This window comes from Onychostoma macrolepis, chromosome 03 (genome assembly GCF_012432095.1).
Source record: "Onychostoma macrolepis isolate SWU-2019 chromosome 03, ASM1243209v1, whole genome shotgun sequence".
Lineage (NCBI taxonomy): Eukaryota > Metazoa > Chordata > Actinopteri > Cypriniformes > Cyprinidae > Onychostoma > Onychostoma macrolepis.
The window spans coordinates 54,991,326-55,011,227 of record NC_081157.1 but is presented as its reverse complement, the minus strand read 5'-3'; the positions used below and the strand labels follow the sequence as shown (position 1 = coordinate 55,011,227).

Here is a 19,902-nt window from a genome sequence, read left to right as displayed (position 1 = left end):
CCAGATCAGATGGTGGATCAGCACCAAGAGATGACCTCTACAGCCCTGAACGTCAGCGGAGATCAGGACACCTAGATGACCCCCAGAGACAGATCCCCAGTGAAGACCTCGTCACCTAGACGGCCATCAGGACGAGACCACGGGAATCAGATAAGCCCTTTACACAATCTGACATGGCTGCGGTTGGAACTGAACTGCGGGTTTGGTCTGGTCAGAGGAGAACTGGCCCCCGACTGAGCCTGGTTTCTCCCAAGGTTTTTTCTCCATTCTGTCTCGGAGGGAGTTTTGGTTCCTTGCCGCTGTCGCCTCTGGCTTGCTCAGTTGGGGACACTTAATTTCTAGCGATTATCGCCGATTTGATTGCACAGATACTATTTAAACTAAACTGAGCTAGACAATGACATCTCTGAATTCAATAATGAAATGCCTTTAACTGAAAATTGAGTGTTTAATCTTATCATTATACATTACTGACACTCTATCCTCCAATTTGATACTGTTAAGTGCTTTGACACAATCTGTATTGTTAAAAGCGCTATATAAATAAAGGTGACTTGACTTGACTATCCCCCCACAGCTTTATGAGAGCAGTACAGATAGTCACTTCTGCTGGACATGATGTCTGTCATTGCCTTGAACTTGGTTTGTCCAAGTTGAAGTACTTCCCAAATGTTACACACTGGGATGAAAGCCGGCACCCTAAGGTCAAATGGAACCGGAAGGATTTCATCGAGCTTCACAAGCCCACAGAAATTCCATTTCGTATAAAGTTGCTCCTCTTCCTTTGGCACCAAAGAAACCTGCACCTGCCGCTGTTTCTCCACCACAGCAGGACCCGACAGAGGAGTTGGAGGAGGTGGCAGAAGATGTTGAGCAAGAGGTGGTCAAATGTATAGTGTGAAACGATGACAGTATAGTGATGACAGATGCAAGTATTACCGGCAGGTGGAGCCAGCTGAAGATGAGTTTCGTCGATTTAAATCCAGAGCTGAGTCATGTCCAGGCCTACCAGACATACTTGCAAAACTGTCATGATCAGTCTGTGAGCACACGTACGTTCGGCAGTTTTAAGAGAACGTGCCAGAGGCTCATGCTCGAAGAGTTAGAATTATCATTTATTTTGCATACTGACTTTCATAATGATATTCATAAAATATAGCATTTTATGACTAGTTCCAAAACAGCCTCCTTTTAGAGCATCTCTTTAAACAGTTCAGTCTGTGTCAACTAACTGAGAATCAACAGCCGTCAGAGTGACTCGAGCCGCTGTGAAATCCACCGGCTGAAGGGAAAATGTTCCATCCTCGGCGTAGGAACCCCTGCTAGAGACGTTCAGCAGGTGCAGAGTTGATGAGAGTCCTGGAACCGGGTTGGGATCCGCTGGTCTATATAAATCTGCTTTAGCTACATCAGGTTCCTCATTCCTGGTCCTGGAGAACCGCTTTACAACTCTAATTAAACACACCTGAATCATCTAATCCAGGTCTTTGAGTTTCAGCCAGGTGTGTGAATGAGGAACCCTGTGTAACATGACCCCAAAGAGGGAAATAATCAGGCAGAAGGCGGTAGTGAAGCCTTAAACATATTTATTCAAAATAAAATAATATAAACATTAACATGTTAAAAGGATGCTGCAGACCATTAATACAATTACCCACACAGAAAAGTAAATAAAAATAAAATAAAATAGAAAAAACAAATAAAACCCGCAGATGGCCACAGGTTACCTAGGTTGTGAAGACAAGAAGGGCATACAAACCAATGTGCTCCCACTGCAACCAAGCTCACGGCAAATCACACTGCAGACCTAAAAGGAAAGGAAAATAAGGTGACCAAACCACCACACCACTGCAATCCACCAGTGAAGGCAACCCCGCAGCCACCGTCAGGTCAAAAGAAATCTACAACAAAAAAACAAAACATACAATAATATTAACAGTGGGTAATGCAAATAGAACAAGTAAGTCAACCCTATAAGATGACTATGATCTATTTAGTCACTTTTTTTGTCTTTGGTGTGACCTCAGTTCTCCCTCAACCAACTCTGGTCCAACATCCAACCAAAAAGGAAAAAAAACACAATCTCAACAATAATTCAACCGAAAATAACGGTAATCGTGCATCCCTGTAAGGAAAACACAATCAATTACTAAAAGAAATATTTTACAATATAAAAGGAAAAGTCACATACCCAAACCATTTTAAAAGAAACTAAACAATCAAGAAAAACATTAAAATAATTAAAAACATTTAAAACTCCCTTTTTAAACCCTATAAATAAAAATAAAGATAATATACCTCTACCATCCGTTATTTTGGGTTATGACACTCGGGTAACCATCCAGCCACAATACTAAAAAACAAACAAAATAACATGATTAATAAAACACGTGTTAAAAACACATGGCCACGCAATCATCGGCTAATAAAACTACTACCTCCTAACGATGCACCGTGTTCAACACTCAACAATGTTCCACTCTTTGACATGTAACTGCACAAACGATCCTTACATTTGGTCTATTGCCACCATGCAACACGTAAACCAGCTTGGATCTGGCGCGACTTCCATTCATAAATCGTCAGCGGAGACCAAAGGGCGGAAATGGAAGAACAGATCTCATCACTTCCTTTTATAGAACTGAAGCTGATGGGATTTGTAGTTCCTGAAACACGCCCCGTTACACCTGCTTCACATAAAATCATTGAAATAAACACTGAATCAATGACACTAACAGTGCACTTGTAGATGGTGCAGCAGCTACAGCAAACCTTTATGCGAAAGGAAAAAGTAGAGTTTCAGTTGTAGAAAGCCAGTTAAAGAAAGAAGCGGAACTGTGATCTGAATGTGTGAGAATTCACAGCGTCATCCGTCCAAACTGGGTTCAGAGATGATCTCAGATCTGTGTGGGTTAAACCAGTGCGGTCAAACTAACTGAGTTCCCACGGCCAGCAGCGACACACTTCTGAAACACTAGAACACAAACCACGACACAAAGAGACACAAGATGACCATCAGAGATGAGACGGAAAATAATGTGTGTCTGTGTGTTGATATGATTCAGTTACGTCTCGTACAAATGTGTGTGAAGACTCTCTGCTTGATCAAGCTGGAGCTGAATATTAATTATTTCAAACTACATTAAAAACGGTTTAATTCATTTTCTAAAAGTGAGTCATGGATAGTGGAAACCTTTTCAGCATCAAACCAGTTTTATGATTAATAACTGAATGATTGTATTTCTAGAGTTTAATGGAATGCAGGAAACTACTGAAAGAGGTGAAACTAACAGTAATGCACTTGTGCAAAAGTATCGCCTGTAGATTGTGTTCAGATCAAATCTGGTTAACAGTTCAGTGAGTTCAGTAAGAGCAAGTTCTGACATGTTTCACAAAATATAAATACTATAAATAACTTTAGCATGATTTAAACACTCAGTCGGTCAGAGGATCAGAGGAAGTGAACGAACACAGGAAGAGCTGATCGTATCTAAAGAAAGAGTTGAGAGCATATAATGAAGAGGAAGACTGACAGAAAGAGAAGATGGCTGATGAGTGTGATCTGTGTCTGCTGGGACTCATCTTTCTCTCTTCACTTCTCTCAGGTAAAGAAATCTGTCTTTTCTCTACAAGACATTTAGTTTAATTAATCTGAGAAAGAATTCATTTCAACATAAAGAACATACTGGATTATTCCTGAATGAACTAAAACTAGACCGTTTCACTCTCAAACATCTGATGCTGAATTATCTTCATATCAAGAGTGTGTTTGTGATTTCAGCAGCTCTCTGATAAAGAAAAATAGCTTCTTCTGGAGAGTGTGTTGTTCACATTAAGTGAGGAAACAACACTGTATGATCTGAATCTTCTGCTTTTCATGCTGCTGTGTTAGAGGTTATCATTTATTAATATATAATATGATGATCACTCAGATGTTCTTGTGTTTCAGGTTCCAGTGAAGTGGATGATGCTCATGTGTTCATCAGTTCTGGTCAAAATGTCCGTCTGTCCTGTAATAATGCTCTTCATGACTGCAAATCAACATATTGGATCTATAACAGATTCAGTCATTCAGCAGCAGTTGAACTGATTAATTCAGGGATAAAGAAGAAAGACACAGAGAGACATGAGAGACTGAGTCTGGGGTCTGACTGCTCTCTGAACATCAACAACATCACAGAAGAAGATTATGGATCTTACATCTGCAGACAATATGTGAATAAACAACAAGGAACTGATGCTCGTGTGTTTCTGCATGTTCTTCACGGTAAGTTTATGATTATATGATCAATTTAAGTTCTTCATTTAAACTTTCATGATGATTGCATGGATTAAAGCAAAAAACAAATCTTCTGACTGAAAGTTTTTCGTCGGCCAAACTCCATTCCACAGCCGTTCCTGTCACACACCCAGTTCTAGAGCCGTGCTTTTCTTCTTGTAATTCGGAGCGCTTGTCCTCCTAATTTAAGAAGTTTAGGAGCACCTTCTAATCAATACAGTTTTTTTCAATTGTTAACAAGCATTGTTCAATACTGTTCACGCAGTCTGCATTACTAACATGAATCTTGACCAAACGGTTGATCTCACCTCCAAAACTCACTCAGACCAACAACACACTTCATACACGTCTCAAAATAAGCTTGTTTCATCATAACACTGCGAACAACTCTCATTCAGAAAACATACATTTCATTCATAACACACTGATCTAAAAAACACTAAAAACAGGGATCATTACATAATCTATGAACTGTTGTCTTTGAAGTTTAAATTCTTTCATTATAGGATAAAATAACTTCTTTTCATTTTACTGACTGTATTACAGCACAAAGAATGAAGGAGAAAATCAGCATTTCTTTACATACCAAAAACAAAAACCCATCAACATTTACCTGTGAAAAATATACACATACAAAATTTACTTGTGAAAAATAAAAACACATAAAATACATATAAAAAGTTGAGAAAAATGTTCATATAAAATAATAATAATAAAAATAAATTCTTACAAAGTAATAATTACAAAAAAACATAATTAGTCCAGTGGTTCTCAACCGTTTTGGGCCAGCGCCCCTACCCATTCTCCAGGTCCCTCACCGCCCCCCATCAAATAAAACAGTCTGATTGTCTTCGCTGAACATTACAGTTGATTATTATTTTGTGTTTATAATGAGGACTGTTATTTTTACAGTACCATTCAAATGTATGGGGTCATTATGATTTTTAACACATTAAGTTAATTTAAGGATAAATTGAGTTGATCAAATAAGACAGTGAAGTACTTTTTTACAGTGAAATATTTGAAAATAAGTGTAATAAGATTAATTTAAGCTTAGTTTTCAAGCATGTTGGTGATTTTCATTACTACAGCTTCAATGATGTTGAGATCTGATATATCTTGCCCCAAATTTAATGAGACTTGATAAAAAAATACCCTGTTTAGACTATATCCACAGGGACATTAAACAAACAAAAACAAGATTTTAGTTTGTTCTTCTGTTCCTGGAACTCTTGAACACCTTTTACTGCTGTCATGTATGGATGTTTTCAATTAGCTTTCAGTGAAAAATAACAATATTTATCCCTTAGTTTTAGAAAATACCTTTTTTTTTAAGAATATTGAATTTCCCTTTTTTCTGACATAGTAGACATGGTAATTTTGGTGGGTAAATACCACATTTACACTTGAAAATGGAAGAAATATAAACCCTCTTTTAATATATTTCATAAATTCTGCATGTGACAATATTTCAAAGTTTGCTTAAAAATACTTCAAAGTACAACCCCAATTCCAGAAAAGTTGATATTTATTGTAAATGCAATAAAATCAAGAACCTGTGATTTGTTAGTTCTCTTTAACTTTTATTTAATTGACAGAAGTACAAAGAAAATATTTCCAATGTATATATACACTGCCATCAAGATGACGTCTTTCATGGGAAGTCCATGGTTATTAGATCAAGACAATGCCAGGTCTCATTCTGCATGTGCTACAACAGCATGGTTTCACAGACACATGTGCATGTGACCGACTGGCCAGCTGATCTGTCTCCTGTTGAACATGTGCGGCCCATCACGAAAAGAAGAATCAGACAACGATGACCACAGACTGATGGCTATCTGACGTCTTGTGTCTCGTGAGATTGGGCAAAATTTTGCTCTCAAACTTTTAAGAATAAATGCAAACTCACTGCAGAAAAGATTTGTTTCAAAACCATTAAATCTTACTGACCTTTTTTGAATGGTGGTATAGGCTGTTTTATTTATAATATATATCTTCAAAGCATGTATTTTAACCCATATACAACACTGAATGGCACATGGTGTAACGGGGCTGACGAGACGTGAGATGTGCGGATCCATGTGCAAGCTTTTATTTAAAGGCATGGTCATAAATACAGGCAGGGTCGAAACAATGGCAAACAGGTATGGCAGAGACAAGACAAAGAGTAATCCTAGGACAAGCGTGGGTCGACGATCGTCGAACAGTATTCAATGGGGCAGGGCAGAGAGATAATCCATGTACACGAGCTAGAATCCAAGAGAGGTGCAAACAGTGTCCAAACAGCAAGGCAAGGGTTAATCCAGGGAACACGGGCTAGAAACAAACACGGGAAAACAGGCAAGACAAGACTAAGTCAATAAACTGGGCTCAGAGTCGCTATCGCTGGGAGAGTGATAAACACTATACAATACTTGGCAGTGAGGGACAAGAAGTCCAGGGTTTATATAAGGCATGTAATCAGTGTGTGCATAGGATCAGGTGTGCGTGTGATTAGTGCAATGAATGATGGGAAATGCAGTCCAGTGTGAAGTATGGTGTGAGAGTCAATGTGGTGAGCGAGTGACCTCTGGTGGTGAATGAACGGAAGTGCAGGGACAGGATTCGTGACACATGACATTTGATTTGACTGGACTTGAAATATTATCATAAGTTTCCCAAGAAGAAAAAAAGCCACGTGAATATAAATTAGGCTACATTTACGTGCGTTGAATAAACTCTTTAGAAAATTCTCAATCAGTAAACAAAAAGCATTTATATTATTTTTCTAAACAAGAAAAAACATCTCGTGCTTTATTGTGTCTAAATGCGTGTTGGTTTCACGGAAGTTCACCCGCTGCGCTTCAGAAAGGCGAGCGAGCACTGAAGTAAAGAGTCGTTGCTCTGGAAATGATCCACAGTCTAGAACACAAAAGTGGCTTTCATTTTCAGACGTTTAATGAGGCTCAGAGGTGCCATGAGTGCAATTAAACTCATAGATTCATGTGGAGATTCATGTTTTAAATAGAACATTTTGAATATAGAAATATTAAATGAATTAAATAACTGAAACGAAGCGCTAAAAATGAAACTGAAACCGCCAGCAGGTGGCGGCAAGACACTGATTTTATCACTGAATCATTCATTCAATTGATTCGTTCGAACGGCTGTTTCATTCAGGGATGAAGCGAGTGACCGTCTTTATGAATCACTGACTCATTAGATTCGTTCAAAAACGCACTTTCCTTCATGAATGAAACACCGCTGTGTTTGCTTTTAGAGATGCAGCGGCTCAGCTGTTACTTTATCTGGAACTATTTTCATTGATGATATAGAGCAAAATCATGCAGTACTTGTTTATAAAAACTTGTGTGTTTCCTCTGCAAAAAAAGAAAAAAAAAAAGAAGTCCATTAAAGGTAAAATCAATTTAAATGAATTTGCCCTTACGAAAATTAACCATGGTTTTACTATAGTAAAACTGTAGTTAACCATGACTGTAGTACCCGTGGTTTTTTGGTGCAAACCATGGTTTTACTATAGTTATATTGCAGTAATACTATAGTAAAACTGTAATAAACTATGACTGTAGTAACCATGGTTTTAAAAAAATTATGGTTTTAAACCACAAATTAACTATGTGTTACCATAGTTTAACCATGGTTTTACTAAAGTATTTCAAATTACATTTAAGCCTAGTTATTCAACAAACATCTACAAAATAAAAACAGAATGACACGTTACTATTCTATGATACAGGCTTTATTATAGCAGTTACATCATCTGAAACAAAATATTGTTGTCACATGTCAAAATTACATTTACATTTACAGCAGACGCTTTTATCCAAAGCGACTTACATTGCATTCAAGGTACAGTTTTTTTAACATTTTATCAGCTCTTGCTTTCCCTGGGATTCGAACCCATGATCTTGGCGTTGCTAGCGCCATGCTCTACTATTTGAGCTACAGGAAAGCTGAACTATGCTTTCGAACTATGATTCAGAACTATGAACTATAACTTTATTTAAAAAATAAGTGATAAAGTGATAAAGCACTGCAGTGGTAGAGATGGTTTTCTGCTAATTTACAAAATAAAAATAGCAAATAGTTTCACTGTAATAATGCATTATCTCTATAGAAATTAATTACATGTTGCACAAATAAACATGACTTCGTGTTCACACACAACATTATACCGCCGACCTCTTTAACAATATCTTATGTAGGGCTGCATGCAACTAACACATTTTTTTGATAATCAATTTATTTGTAATTTTTTTAATTAATACTAGTAATTGGATGACAAATAAATAAATAAATAAAATATATACATAATTTTTTAATTAAGATCATTTTAATTCATTATTTTAAAGAATGTAATTTCACATCCTGTCTATGAAAACAAATATAAAGAATGTCTCAATGTCGGCTCTGCTGTTCATTATAAGCATTAAAGTGTTAAAATACAAACATTACATTCTAAACCTAAAAACAACAGATTGCTTGTTATTTTGAAACAGAATTGAAAACAATTTAAACAAAAAAACACAATGTTAACTTGTAAGAGGTACGAAGAATAAACACAATCATTCGTCTGAACAGAGCAATTATATTATATTATATTAATGGACAGTTCCAACAATAGTGCCTTTACTGTTACTGCTCTCATAAATATGATTACTTGTGTTACATGTAGGGCTTTAAACCTACACTTAATTTCTAGCAAAAAAATATTTGTAATGTGTATTTTAGTCAGAATTATGAGCGGTCTGTTTGTTTTGATGCACTATTCAAATTCGTTGATGATTATTTTAATTATCGATTAGTTGTTGCAGCCAGGCCTAGTTTTATACGACCTGTAAACACAAGCCCAACACAGACAGATGTGTGCAGTCCATCGCATTAACAACCTTGATTACAATATCAATAACGGTAAAAAAGGTTCTTTCAGTGGAAAAGTTTTACACATACTACAAAATACATTCACAAGAAATGAGAAGTACTTTAAAGAATGTTTAAATGATATCAACTCACGAGAAGATTTCAGTCATTTCAAGCCTAAAGCAAGCTGATTTATTCTACACCGAGTCACCTCATGAGGCCCGATGAAGGCCAGATGAATCCTCCACACTTTTACTTGGTGAAGGAAATGCCCCTCTTTTCAAAAACGTCTCATGCTGCATACATGGCAGTAGTGGTCAGTATGAAGTCTATCATATAGTCCAGTAGGTTACAGTCCACCTTTGGTTTGGTTGTCTTGATCCTCACCCCATATGGTACACTTCTACACAATATTAATAAACAGCTTGCTGGAATACTCAGTTGTTATTGGTCAGTTGCACACTCGTCTACACTCTTAAAAAAAGGTGACAGAAAGAACCAAAAAGGGGGTTTCGCGGCGATGTCACAGAGAAACCTTTTTTGGCAGGTTAATGTCAGTCCCTCATCATCCACTACTATCCACTATCCACTATAACTGCCACTGCTGGTTCAAAGAGTTCCCGCTTTCACAGTCCTTCTGCTGAATGGTTGAGGCTGGGTACATAGCATCCTGTAAAAAAAACATAAAAAACAACCTCTCATTAGTTTCTTAATTTTAATAGGTTTAGCACAGATATAATGATGCAAAACGACAAACAACAATAATGGAAAGGTATTTTTAAGCTGAACAGCAGTCAGAATAGAAACAAAATCAAAGCAAATGAAAGTATTTTGTAAGTTCATGCATCCATCTATTCACTCCAAACCACTTATCCTCTCCAGGGTCTCGGGGGCTGAAGCCTATCCCAGCATCTTGGACCACCAATCCATCCAATTAATGGTATTTAAGCAATATAGTAACAATTATACAGTAACTGTCAAGATTTTGGAAACATTACAGTGTTTTGGGAAAAAAAAATATCTTCTGCTCACCAAGTCTGCATTTATTTTATCAGGAATACAGAGAAAATAGTAATATTGCAAAATATAATTACACGTTAAAAAGAACTGTTGTCTATTTGAATATATTGTAAATTGTAATTTATTCCTGTGATCAAAGCTGTATTTTCAGCATCATTACTCCAGTCTTCAGAGTCACATGATCTTCAGAAATCATTCTAAGATGCTGATTTGCTGCTCAAGAACATTTCTGATTATTAAAACAGTTGAAAACAGTTTTTGCTTCTTAACATTTTTGTGGAAACGGTGATACCTTTTTCAGGATTCTTTGATGAATAGAAAGTACAATTAACAACATTTATTAAATGTATTAAACAATTTAGTAAATAGAAATCTTTTCCAACATTATAAATGTCTTCACTGTTACTTCTGATAAATGTAATACACCCTTGATTAATAAAAGTATTAATTTCTTTATTTTCTTACCACAAATGTTTGAATGGTATTGTTTCCATAATAATGTTAAGCAGCAAAAACTGTTTTCAACAAAGGTAGTAATCAGAAATGTTTCTTGAGCAGCAAATCAGCATCTTGGAATGATTTCTGAAGATCATGTGACACTGAAGACTGGAGTAATGATGCTGAAAATACAGCTTTGATCACAGCAAAAAAATTACATTTTAAAAAGCATGCACAGACAAATCCAAATTAAACCTTGTGGCTCGTTACGATACATTGATGTCCTAAGACACGAAACGATCGGTTTGTGCGAGAAACTGAACAGTATTTATTTCATTTTTTACCTCTGATAAACCTCAATGTCCAACTGTTACAATATCCGGCGCTTGACGCATCACCCTGCTCTGGCACATAGATATATATACATAGATGCCTCATTAACGACTGTTTCTATGGGCTGCTATATGTAAGGATCTATGTATATGTCTATGTATATATATCTATGTTCCAGAGCCGTTGACGCATCACGCGCCGGATGTTGTGGATGAGCTCAGGAGAGTTGGACATTGCCTGTATCAGAGGTAAAAATGATATAAATACTGTTCAGTTTCTGACACAAACCGATCGCTTCGTGTCTTAGGATGTCAATGTATCGTCATGAGCCGCAAGGTTTCATTTGGATTTGTGTGTGCAAGGTTTTTCTCTCAAAGTTTCTGTGCCCATTGATTGGCATTATAGGACTGACAGACTGCAACGGTTTGAGTTAAAAATCTCCGTTTGTGTTCTACTGAAGAAACAAAGTCACCTACATCTTGGATGCCCTGGATGTAAGCAGATAAACATCAAATTTTCATTTTTGGGTGAACTATCCCTTTAAATGATAATATTTTACAATATTTCTGTTCTTACTGTATTTTTAATCAAATAAATGCAGTAGTGGTGAGCAGAAGACTTACTTAAAAAACACATTCAAAAAACATTTTAAAATATCATATCAACCTCTAACTTTTGAACAGTAGTGTCCTGTATGTTTGAGGTTTTACTTACTAGTCACATGGTTCATAGCGACTTAGAGATGTTGTCCGACAGGAGACTCTGCGCTCCTCTGCTGCACGGCCATCATAATCTAGAAACATAATATGCAATTTATCACAGAGCCAACGATATTTAGCTTTATTTAAAGGAAGCAAGCTAGAGCAGAAGTGAAACGCAGAAAAGAAAACAGTACATACACACACACACACACACACACACACAAACAATTTCTTAAAATAAAATTATTAATGTTCATGTATTTAGGTTTGTGTCACTATCTTTCAAAACCTTCCTTTAATGAACTGTAATATAACAGATGCATGGTGATATAAGATAATATGTTGTGAAAAAAAAAGCATATGAATGCATATTTCTTCTATGCTCACCTGTGTTTCCTGCATTTCTGTCAGCAGCTCCCTTCAGAAATTTTGAAATCTTGGAGCTTCTCTTCCTTTGTAGAAAGATTATATTATCACTCCTGAAACCACAGAACAATTTTTTTTTTTAAATTTATTCATCAGTATTTGGTTACCATGAAAGATCAAAGCACTTTTGAACTAATGTTAGATTCAGTTAATTCGTGCTTCTGTAAGTGGCGTCACCCATTAACAGTACAGCGGGTATTTTAGGTTAAATAAGTTAGACAACTTCCAATAAACCATTGACAAACTGACAGCAAACCCTTTACAAAGCTATCAAAACCTATCATCTACACATAAAGATGTGATTAAAAACCCAAACTTTCATAAATAAGAGCTCAAGCTTCAGAGTTATAACATACCTCGTCTGAAAACAGATGCTAGCGGACTTTTTCGAAGACTGTAAAACATTTCTGTGAAGTAAATATTCAACAGAAACATGTCAGTTACATGTAAGAAAGTGTCTGGAAGTTGTGTGTGATATTTGTGTGATTTTAGGGACTAAACTCATCTGAAAGCAGTGAAAACAGCAGCGAGAGACGGAGATTTACTGTTCGTCAGTTACAGTGTTGCGCACCGTTTCCATGGAAACTCCCTCCGCTGCAGCGTTTGAATGAGCGCGCGAATTCAGCACGCGAGTCCGTTTAAACACGTCACAGTCATGCAGCATTCATAAACCTCTTAAAATCTTTCTTTAAATCGCGAATTTGAAACTCATTTTGTAGTTCTACGACCAATACATTGGTGCAAAATGTATGATAGTGGGATAAAATCAAAATAAAAAATATATATATATTTTAAGATTTGTATCACTTTTGTAAAACATGATTTTTATACTAAACATTGCTTTTGCTAAATAATTAGCCTAATACATTTTTTGAGTCATGCAAAACATCATTAAAATAGGAGTAAAAAGTATAAAAGGACTGATCTACTGGTCTTTTTTAATTAAAAAAGCACCACAACACTATTTATAACTAAACATTCATGCTTTATTGAGCTTTAATTGAACACAACTAAAAGAAAATGAGTCTGGAATGAGTTCTGGACCAAGCAGCTAGGAACATTTAGCTCACTTGATCTCACTTTCCAGAAAAAAAAATATTTACAAAATGTTGATTGTGAAGAACCATTAAATAGTCTAAAGAACCTTTTGTGCAATGGATAGGTTCTTTTGGATATTAAAGGTTCTTCATGGAAACATACACCCTGCCAAATAACCATTTTTTAAGAGTGTATTTTTTGTAATAACTGACAACACATTTGCCAAATTTGATTGTTTCATTTTCAGAAATCATGAGATTAATTATGATTATTTTATTGAGCCCTATTTTTTTTTTTTAAGAGTAAGAAATAACTAAATCTGTAGTTAATACTGTTGAAAAACCATGGGTTATTTTGTAATGGTTCCACTAAAAATGCTGTGGTAAACCATAGTTCATTTTGCAATTACTATGTTTTTCTACAAAAACTATAGATAAATCATGGTTACCGCAGTTAAACCATGGTTTATTTTGTAGTTACTATGGTTTTACTACAAAAACCATAGTTAAACCATGGTTACTACAAAAAAACCATGGTTAATTTTCGTAAGGGTAAACTTATTGTAAAAGATGAATCTGCAGAAGATGGGTCAAGAATAGCTCCATAATTGTTCAAAGTAAAAAAAAATAGTTTTAATAAATAAAGAATTTGTAAAAATCAAGGAAATTTCTCTGGTATTTCTGTCTTTTTGCTGTATCAAAAACAAACCGAACCATGACACCACTGTATCGTATCGAACCGAGCTGTGAATTTTGTGAACCGTTACACCCCCCTCCCCCCCCCACACACACAAACACATACACACAGACACACACACACACACACACACCTTGTATCCTCTTGTTAAGTATTTTTAACCTCTTAAGACCCTGCGGCCTCATATGAGGACAGTATATTTCAGTGAATTTCTCTGAGACTGTACATGCCACAGTTTTAAGTCTGGATGTCGTGGTACGGAGCACATTCAGGGCTCTTCAGAGATAATAAATGATTGGATGTTTCACCGTGACCTCCCTCTCCTTGGTCTTCAAACATGTCTGAAATTAATTTAGTGACACTCTTATGGAAATGTGATAATATTTTGAAATTATCATTTAAATCTGTCTAATTTTGAAACTGTCTGCCATAAATCAACATCTCAGGGAAATGTTATGGGGTTTCAAATCAAAATATGATTTCTGTTATGAAACAGGACGTTGATTTCGTACATGTCCTCATATGAGGACACCGGGACTAAAAGCATGTTTATTACGCATTTTGGGAGACATAACAAATGAATAGGGAGAGAAATTATATTTCGATATTCTATGAAATTTTATATATAATGGAAATTGTGTCAATTATTACTCCCATTATTACACTTATTTTTTCATTACATGTTGCCCCAAAAACACATAAATATGCAAATTAGATTTAGTTTATAGATACTGTAACATGGCTGACGAGACGTGAGACGTGCGGATCCATTCGCAAGCTTTTATTAGGCAGAGACGTGGTCGTACAGGCAGGGTCGAAACAATGGCAAACAGGCATGGCAGGGACAAGACAGAGTAATCCTAGAGCAAGCAAAGGTCGATGATCGGCAAACAGTATCCAGTGGGCAAGGCAAAGAGATAATCCAGGGAACACGGGCTAGAATCCAATACGGGGTAAACAGTGTCCAGACAGCAAGGCAAGGGTTAATCCAGGGAACACGGGTAGAACAAACACGGGGAAACCCATCAGGGGCTTGGTAGAGTTGCTACGGCTAGGGGAGCGGTAAATGCATACAATACTCGGCAACATGGGAGAGAATGTCCAGGGTTGAAATAGTGTGTGTGATTAGTGTGTGCGTGGGATCAGGTGTGCGTGTGATTGATGCAATGAGTGATTGGTGACAGCTGTGATCAGTGTTGGATGATGGGAATTGGAGTCCATGTGATGTGTGGTGTGCAAGTCCATGTGGTGAGCGGGTGACCTCTAGTGGAGGGTGAATGGAAGTGCAGACTAGATTCATGACAGATACACTGTATATAATGAGAAAACCCGTTTATGGCCATTTTACACACATTATGCAGAAAGAAAAAAGGTACATCAAATCATTCTATTATAACAGTTGAGAATCATCTTTATACGAAGTTTGGTAAAAAAAAAAAAAGAAATCTTGAAAACTAAAAATGTATTCAAATCAGTTGTTTTTGCCTATGCATGTTCATTCATGTATTTTTTTTTTTTTAGGAATTTGAGTCCCGATGTACTCTACGGAGGACATAGATATTTCATTCATAAGATATGCTTTTTTTTTTTTTTTTTACATTATTTTTAATGCTCTAAACAATGTAAAGACATGGAAAAACTATTTTTCCTAAAACTTTTTTCTCGGGTCTTAAGAGGCTGAAGTCAAAAGTTTATCATCTTGTTATGTCTTAACTTAATACTGAACACAAAGAATAAAACACAAATTAAAACAAAGCTTAAGCATTTGAACACTTCATTTGAAATTAAATGTATGTTTTTACTCAAACATTTCAGAATGAACCATTTTTTTTTTCATACACATTACACAAATCTACACAGGATTGTCAAAACACAAAATATACTAAATTTTAATAAAATGTACTTTTCCTATTTAAGTAGCAAAGACATAAAAAAAAAAAGTCTATCATCCTTAATTTGGAAGCGAAAGGCTAAAGCTCTTTGTCCAGGTGTCGATCATCATCTGTTTCAGGCTGAAAGCTGAAGAAGGACGTTTTCCTGGTCTTCCTCTTTCAGTTTGAGAAAGCACGGCTCTTCCACTAAACCTTTGAAGACTTCTGGTTGTTGCAAAGCCATCCGACAGCAGTGCAGACAGGGTTCTTCTGTTATCTGTGGCTTCTTCTTGAGAGAAGTGTACAAATGTTTCCTGAGAAAAAATAAAGTTCATTTGCAGTCAAATGACCGAGAGAGAGAGAGAGAGAGAGAGAGAGAGAGAGGGATAAAGAGATACCTTTTAACTGCAGTATTCTCTAACAGGTTAAATCATATTTGTATGAAGGGAAATGCACACGGAGGGGAAAATTACAATGTTAACAGATCATCATTTGGAACCAAGTCCATATATTAGCATTGTTAACCCTTTATCAATAGACAGACAACCGATTGCCTGCCTCATATTCAAGTGCTTTGGACAGTCACTGCAAAAAAAGCAGTAAATTAAATTCAGCATTTGACAGGATGTCAAAAATGTCAAATGCTGAGAGAAAACACAACAGTCAGGGTCAAAAACACTGTATATTTCTCTTATAATCTAAACAGTACCTTCAGAATAAAGTTGATAGTAAAGTCAGCTGTTTGTAGTATGAGGATGTGCAGTGCTTGCATCACATCGCATGCAGTGTCTGTCCAATCAGAGACGCTGACACAGAACATGTGCATGTAAGGATGTTTACCCGGGGTTCAGTAATGTACAGTGTAAAACAGCAGCATATGAAAACCCAGGATTAATCGTCATCCGCAGGTAAATTATATTCTGTGTGAAACATGAAGCAAGATAAACCAGTATTCAGTTTACCTGTGGTTTACTTTCACCCGGTGTTAACTATTTCATGTGTGAAAAGCCCTCATGTTTTTCATTCTAATTAAAAGAGAAGCTGATATATTTAACGATTTTTTTTATTTATTTTCCCTTTCTTTTTCTTACCATCAACATGAAGATCCCGCAATCAATAGAATAGCTCGTGGACATTCTAAAACAAAAGAATATTATTAAGTTATTTCTGGAAAAGACATGACAGCTATAACATCACACCATCTGTATAAGCCTCACAAAACTAACCTTGTTTTCAGTCCGCTTCCACCGGCAATTGGTATGATTCTGCTTGTCAATTTACTGCAACAAAATCAAACAGATTTAATAATAACCATAAAAAATTGCATAAGATAGCCAAGTTTCACTGTTCTAAAGCAAAAGTTACCACTGACAATGCAGAAAAACTGAGCAGCGGAAACTGTTGTTATTAATATCCACAAACCTGCACTGAAATCAGGTTCTGCTCTGTGTTGTCTGCTAATAACCCGACTGCGAGTGATGAGCATTACTGTGTTATCAGTGAGAAGCTGCAGACGGAAATCCGTCGTAGCATCAGAAGACTGAACACGGAGCAGTTTTTCCGTGAGTGTCCCGGAGCGGAGTGATCACAGACTGCTTACAGCGGAGAGAGGAACGTGCTTTCACTGCAGGCTTCGATCACATCCAGATCTCCAGATCCAGATTCACTCAGCAGGCGGAACACACCTCGTCTGGCCTCAATTTAAGACCTATTCAAACTACAATTAACTTAGTGCGACGAAGAACTTTGATCCATGTGATTGAAGAGTGTGTGATGTGTGTTATTTTGTGTTTCAGTCTCTTCATCTTCATCATCCTCACAGACTGAGATCAGTGCAGGCCGCTCTGTGACTCTCTTCTGTCAGCTGTATTCATATTCAGATGCTGGAGTCTCTTGTGATGATTGGATCCGTTCTGAGGGAATTGAGCTGTTCTGGGTGAATCAGGCTGGTGTTAAACTGAAGATATCAGACTCCAGATATCAGATATCAGCATCAGATCACTGTAACATCACTCTGACTACAACACTCCTGAATGAAGATCACAACAGAGAGTGGAGATGCAGTGTTACTCACAGAGATCGAGTCCAGAGCTCAGTCACATATACTGTCAAGAGTTCAGGTCAGAAAACAATCTCATGATCAGTTACTGAAGAGTCTCTGTTAGATCTGATAATATAATGATGCTAGAGTTATCTTGTGTGTTTACTAATTAAAACATGATAATCATATTCTACAGTTTGATTAATCTGAACTAACATTCATCTTCACAGCTCGAGATGATCCAGCGTCACCAGTGATTCCAGTCCACAACACAAAATCAACTACAACGACACCAATAACTTCTACACAAGGTACAGACAAACAATGATCTTTCACTGTTCTGAGTTTCACTGGATCCTCTCTTGTTCATGTTAATAAATGCATGTAATCACTTACATTTAAATCAAAAGAGTTGTTTAATTAAATAAAGTTTAGAAGGAAAGATCTGTTAGTGTTTAAAGTTCAGATATGTACAAAGAGTTTTGTGGTAACCACTTTGCTGAACATATCATATTGTTAATGAATTCAGAAAGAGATCACATTGGAGAGAGAGATTCTTTTAAAATATCATTAGATTAGTTTCCTCCCAACACTTTGAGATTGAAATGCAATGCTAGTAGATGATATATTAATGAAGCGGTGCGAGTTCATTCATCATTTCTGTGATGTGAAGCTGTAGTATGATGTGATGTTGATGATGAACTGAACATGACATGATCACAGATCCAGCAGAAACTGAAGTCAGAAGGACTGCTGGATCATTATTCAGAGGTCTTTACAAAGCTTTGATTTCATTCCCAGTTTCACAGATTGAGTCTGTTTTTTCTCTTGATTGTGTCTATCATCATCTTTCCTGCAGTGATTGTGATTATTGTTGAGTTTGCAGCGTTTGCTGCTCCTACTGTGATTCTTCTTCAGATCATCTGTGCAAGAAGAGCTGGTGAGTGTTTGAGATGATTCACATCGATCTTTAATAATCTGAGAGCTCAGTAATGATTTAGTGTTGAATTATTTTGCAGGGAGGAAGAACTCACAGCACCAGAGGAAATAGTGATGAATGCAATATTACAATAAAATACTCTCTACAAATAACAGACCAGATTACAGCAAGATTTATCTTCATCTCAATGATATTATGGATATTTGCATGCAGCTTTCAAGGATATTTGCTCCATATACACATAATACAGTACATGGTAGTTTACCTTGAGTTATCTAATCCTTGCATTAAACTTTTTATAGAGGCTTTTTAAATGTTGTAATGGTCCATTTTAACTGATGATGCAACACGTCTGTTAATTATCATATTACATATTTACAGATGTATATTTTTTTATTCATTCACTGATCATTTAAATCCAGAGACAAGTCCTTACTTATGAAAATGTAAGATTTTTTCTGTATTAGCTCTCTGTGTAAACTCTTGATTACAAACATCTCAGAAATTAAAGGAAAAACGCACTATGTATTTTCTCATGTTATTTTCAGCAGCTAGAGTCCTTACTAGAACCAGGAAATATGACCATATTAGCCCGGTTCTGTCAACACTGCACTGGCTCCCTATCAAACATCGGATAGATTTTAAAATCTTGTTAATTACTTATAAAGCCCTGAATGGTTTAGCTCCTCAGTACTTGAGCGAGCTCTTATCACATTATAGTCCTCCACGTCCGCTGCGTTCTCAAAACTCTGGCCGTTTGATAATACCTAGAATATCAAAATCAACTGCGGGCGGCAGATCCTTTTCCTATTTAGCACCCAAACTCTGGAACAGTCTACCTAACACTGTTCGGGAGGCAGACACACTCTGTCAGTTTAAATCTAGATTAAAGACCCATCTCTTTAGCCTGGCTTACACATAACACACTAATACGCTTCTATTATTCAAATCAGATGGTGGATCAGCACCAAGAGATGATGTCTACAGCCCTGATCGTCAGCGGAGACCAGGACACCCAAAATAACAAAATAACTAAAATATAATAAAATACCTAACTACATAATACTACTATTGTTAGAACTTGCAACAAAATTAAAATAGAAATATAAACTTTTGAACTGCGGGTTTGGTCTGGTCAGAGGAGAACTGACCCCCGACTGAGCCTGGTTTCTCCCAAGGTTTTTTTCTCCATTCTGTCTCGGAGGGAGTTTTGGTTCCTTGCCGCTGTCGCTTCTGGCTTGCTCAGTTGGGGACAC

At 36.5% G+C, this 19,902-nt stretch overlaps 1 protein-coding gene and 1 long non-coding RNA gene across 3 annotated transcripts; one reads left to right on the top strand and one right to left on the bottom strand.

Annotated features, from left to right (window-relative positions):
* The first annotated feature begins 3,231 nt into the window (after nucleotides 1–3,231).
* LOC131536545 (uncharacterized) lies at nucleotides 3,232–19,555 on the top strand. 2 transcript variants are annotated; one of them, XM_058769550.1, is made up of 7 exons: nucleotides 3,232–3,605; nucleotides 3,950–4,267; nucleotides 17,462–17,785; nucleotides 17,937–18,017; nucleotides 18,430–18,477; nucleotides 18,566–18,646; nucleotides 18,726–19,555. In XM_058769550.1, exons 1-7 carry the CDS (start codon nucleotides 3,545–3,547, stop codon nucleotides 18,755–18,757), a joined length of 945 nt encoding a protein of 314 aa, XP_058625533.1. In that variant the 5' UTR covers nucleotides 3,232–3,544; the 3' UTR covers nucleotides 18,758–19,555. The 2 variants fall into 2 exon arrangements, with proteins under 2 accessions (XP_058625533.1, XP_058625534.1); XM_058769551.1 differs by lacking the exon at nucleotides 18,430–18,477 and having other exon boundaries at nucleotides 3,235–3,605; nucleotides 18,726–19,553.
* Nucleotides 8,319–12,925, bottom strand: LOC131536590 (uncharacterized). The gene is made up of 4 exons (XR_009270006.1): nucleotides 12,417–12,925; nucleotides 12,022–12,113; nucleotides 11,648–11,726; nucleotides 8,319–9,812 (listed from the first exon to the last, which is right to left on the bottom strand). It is a non-coding gene; the product is annotated as an uncharacterized LOC131536590 (long non-coding RNA).
* Nucleotides 19,556–19,902: the final 347 nt, after the last annotated feature.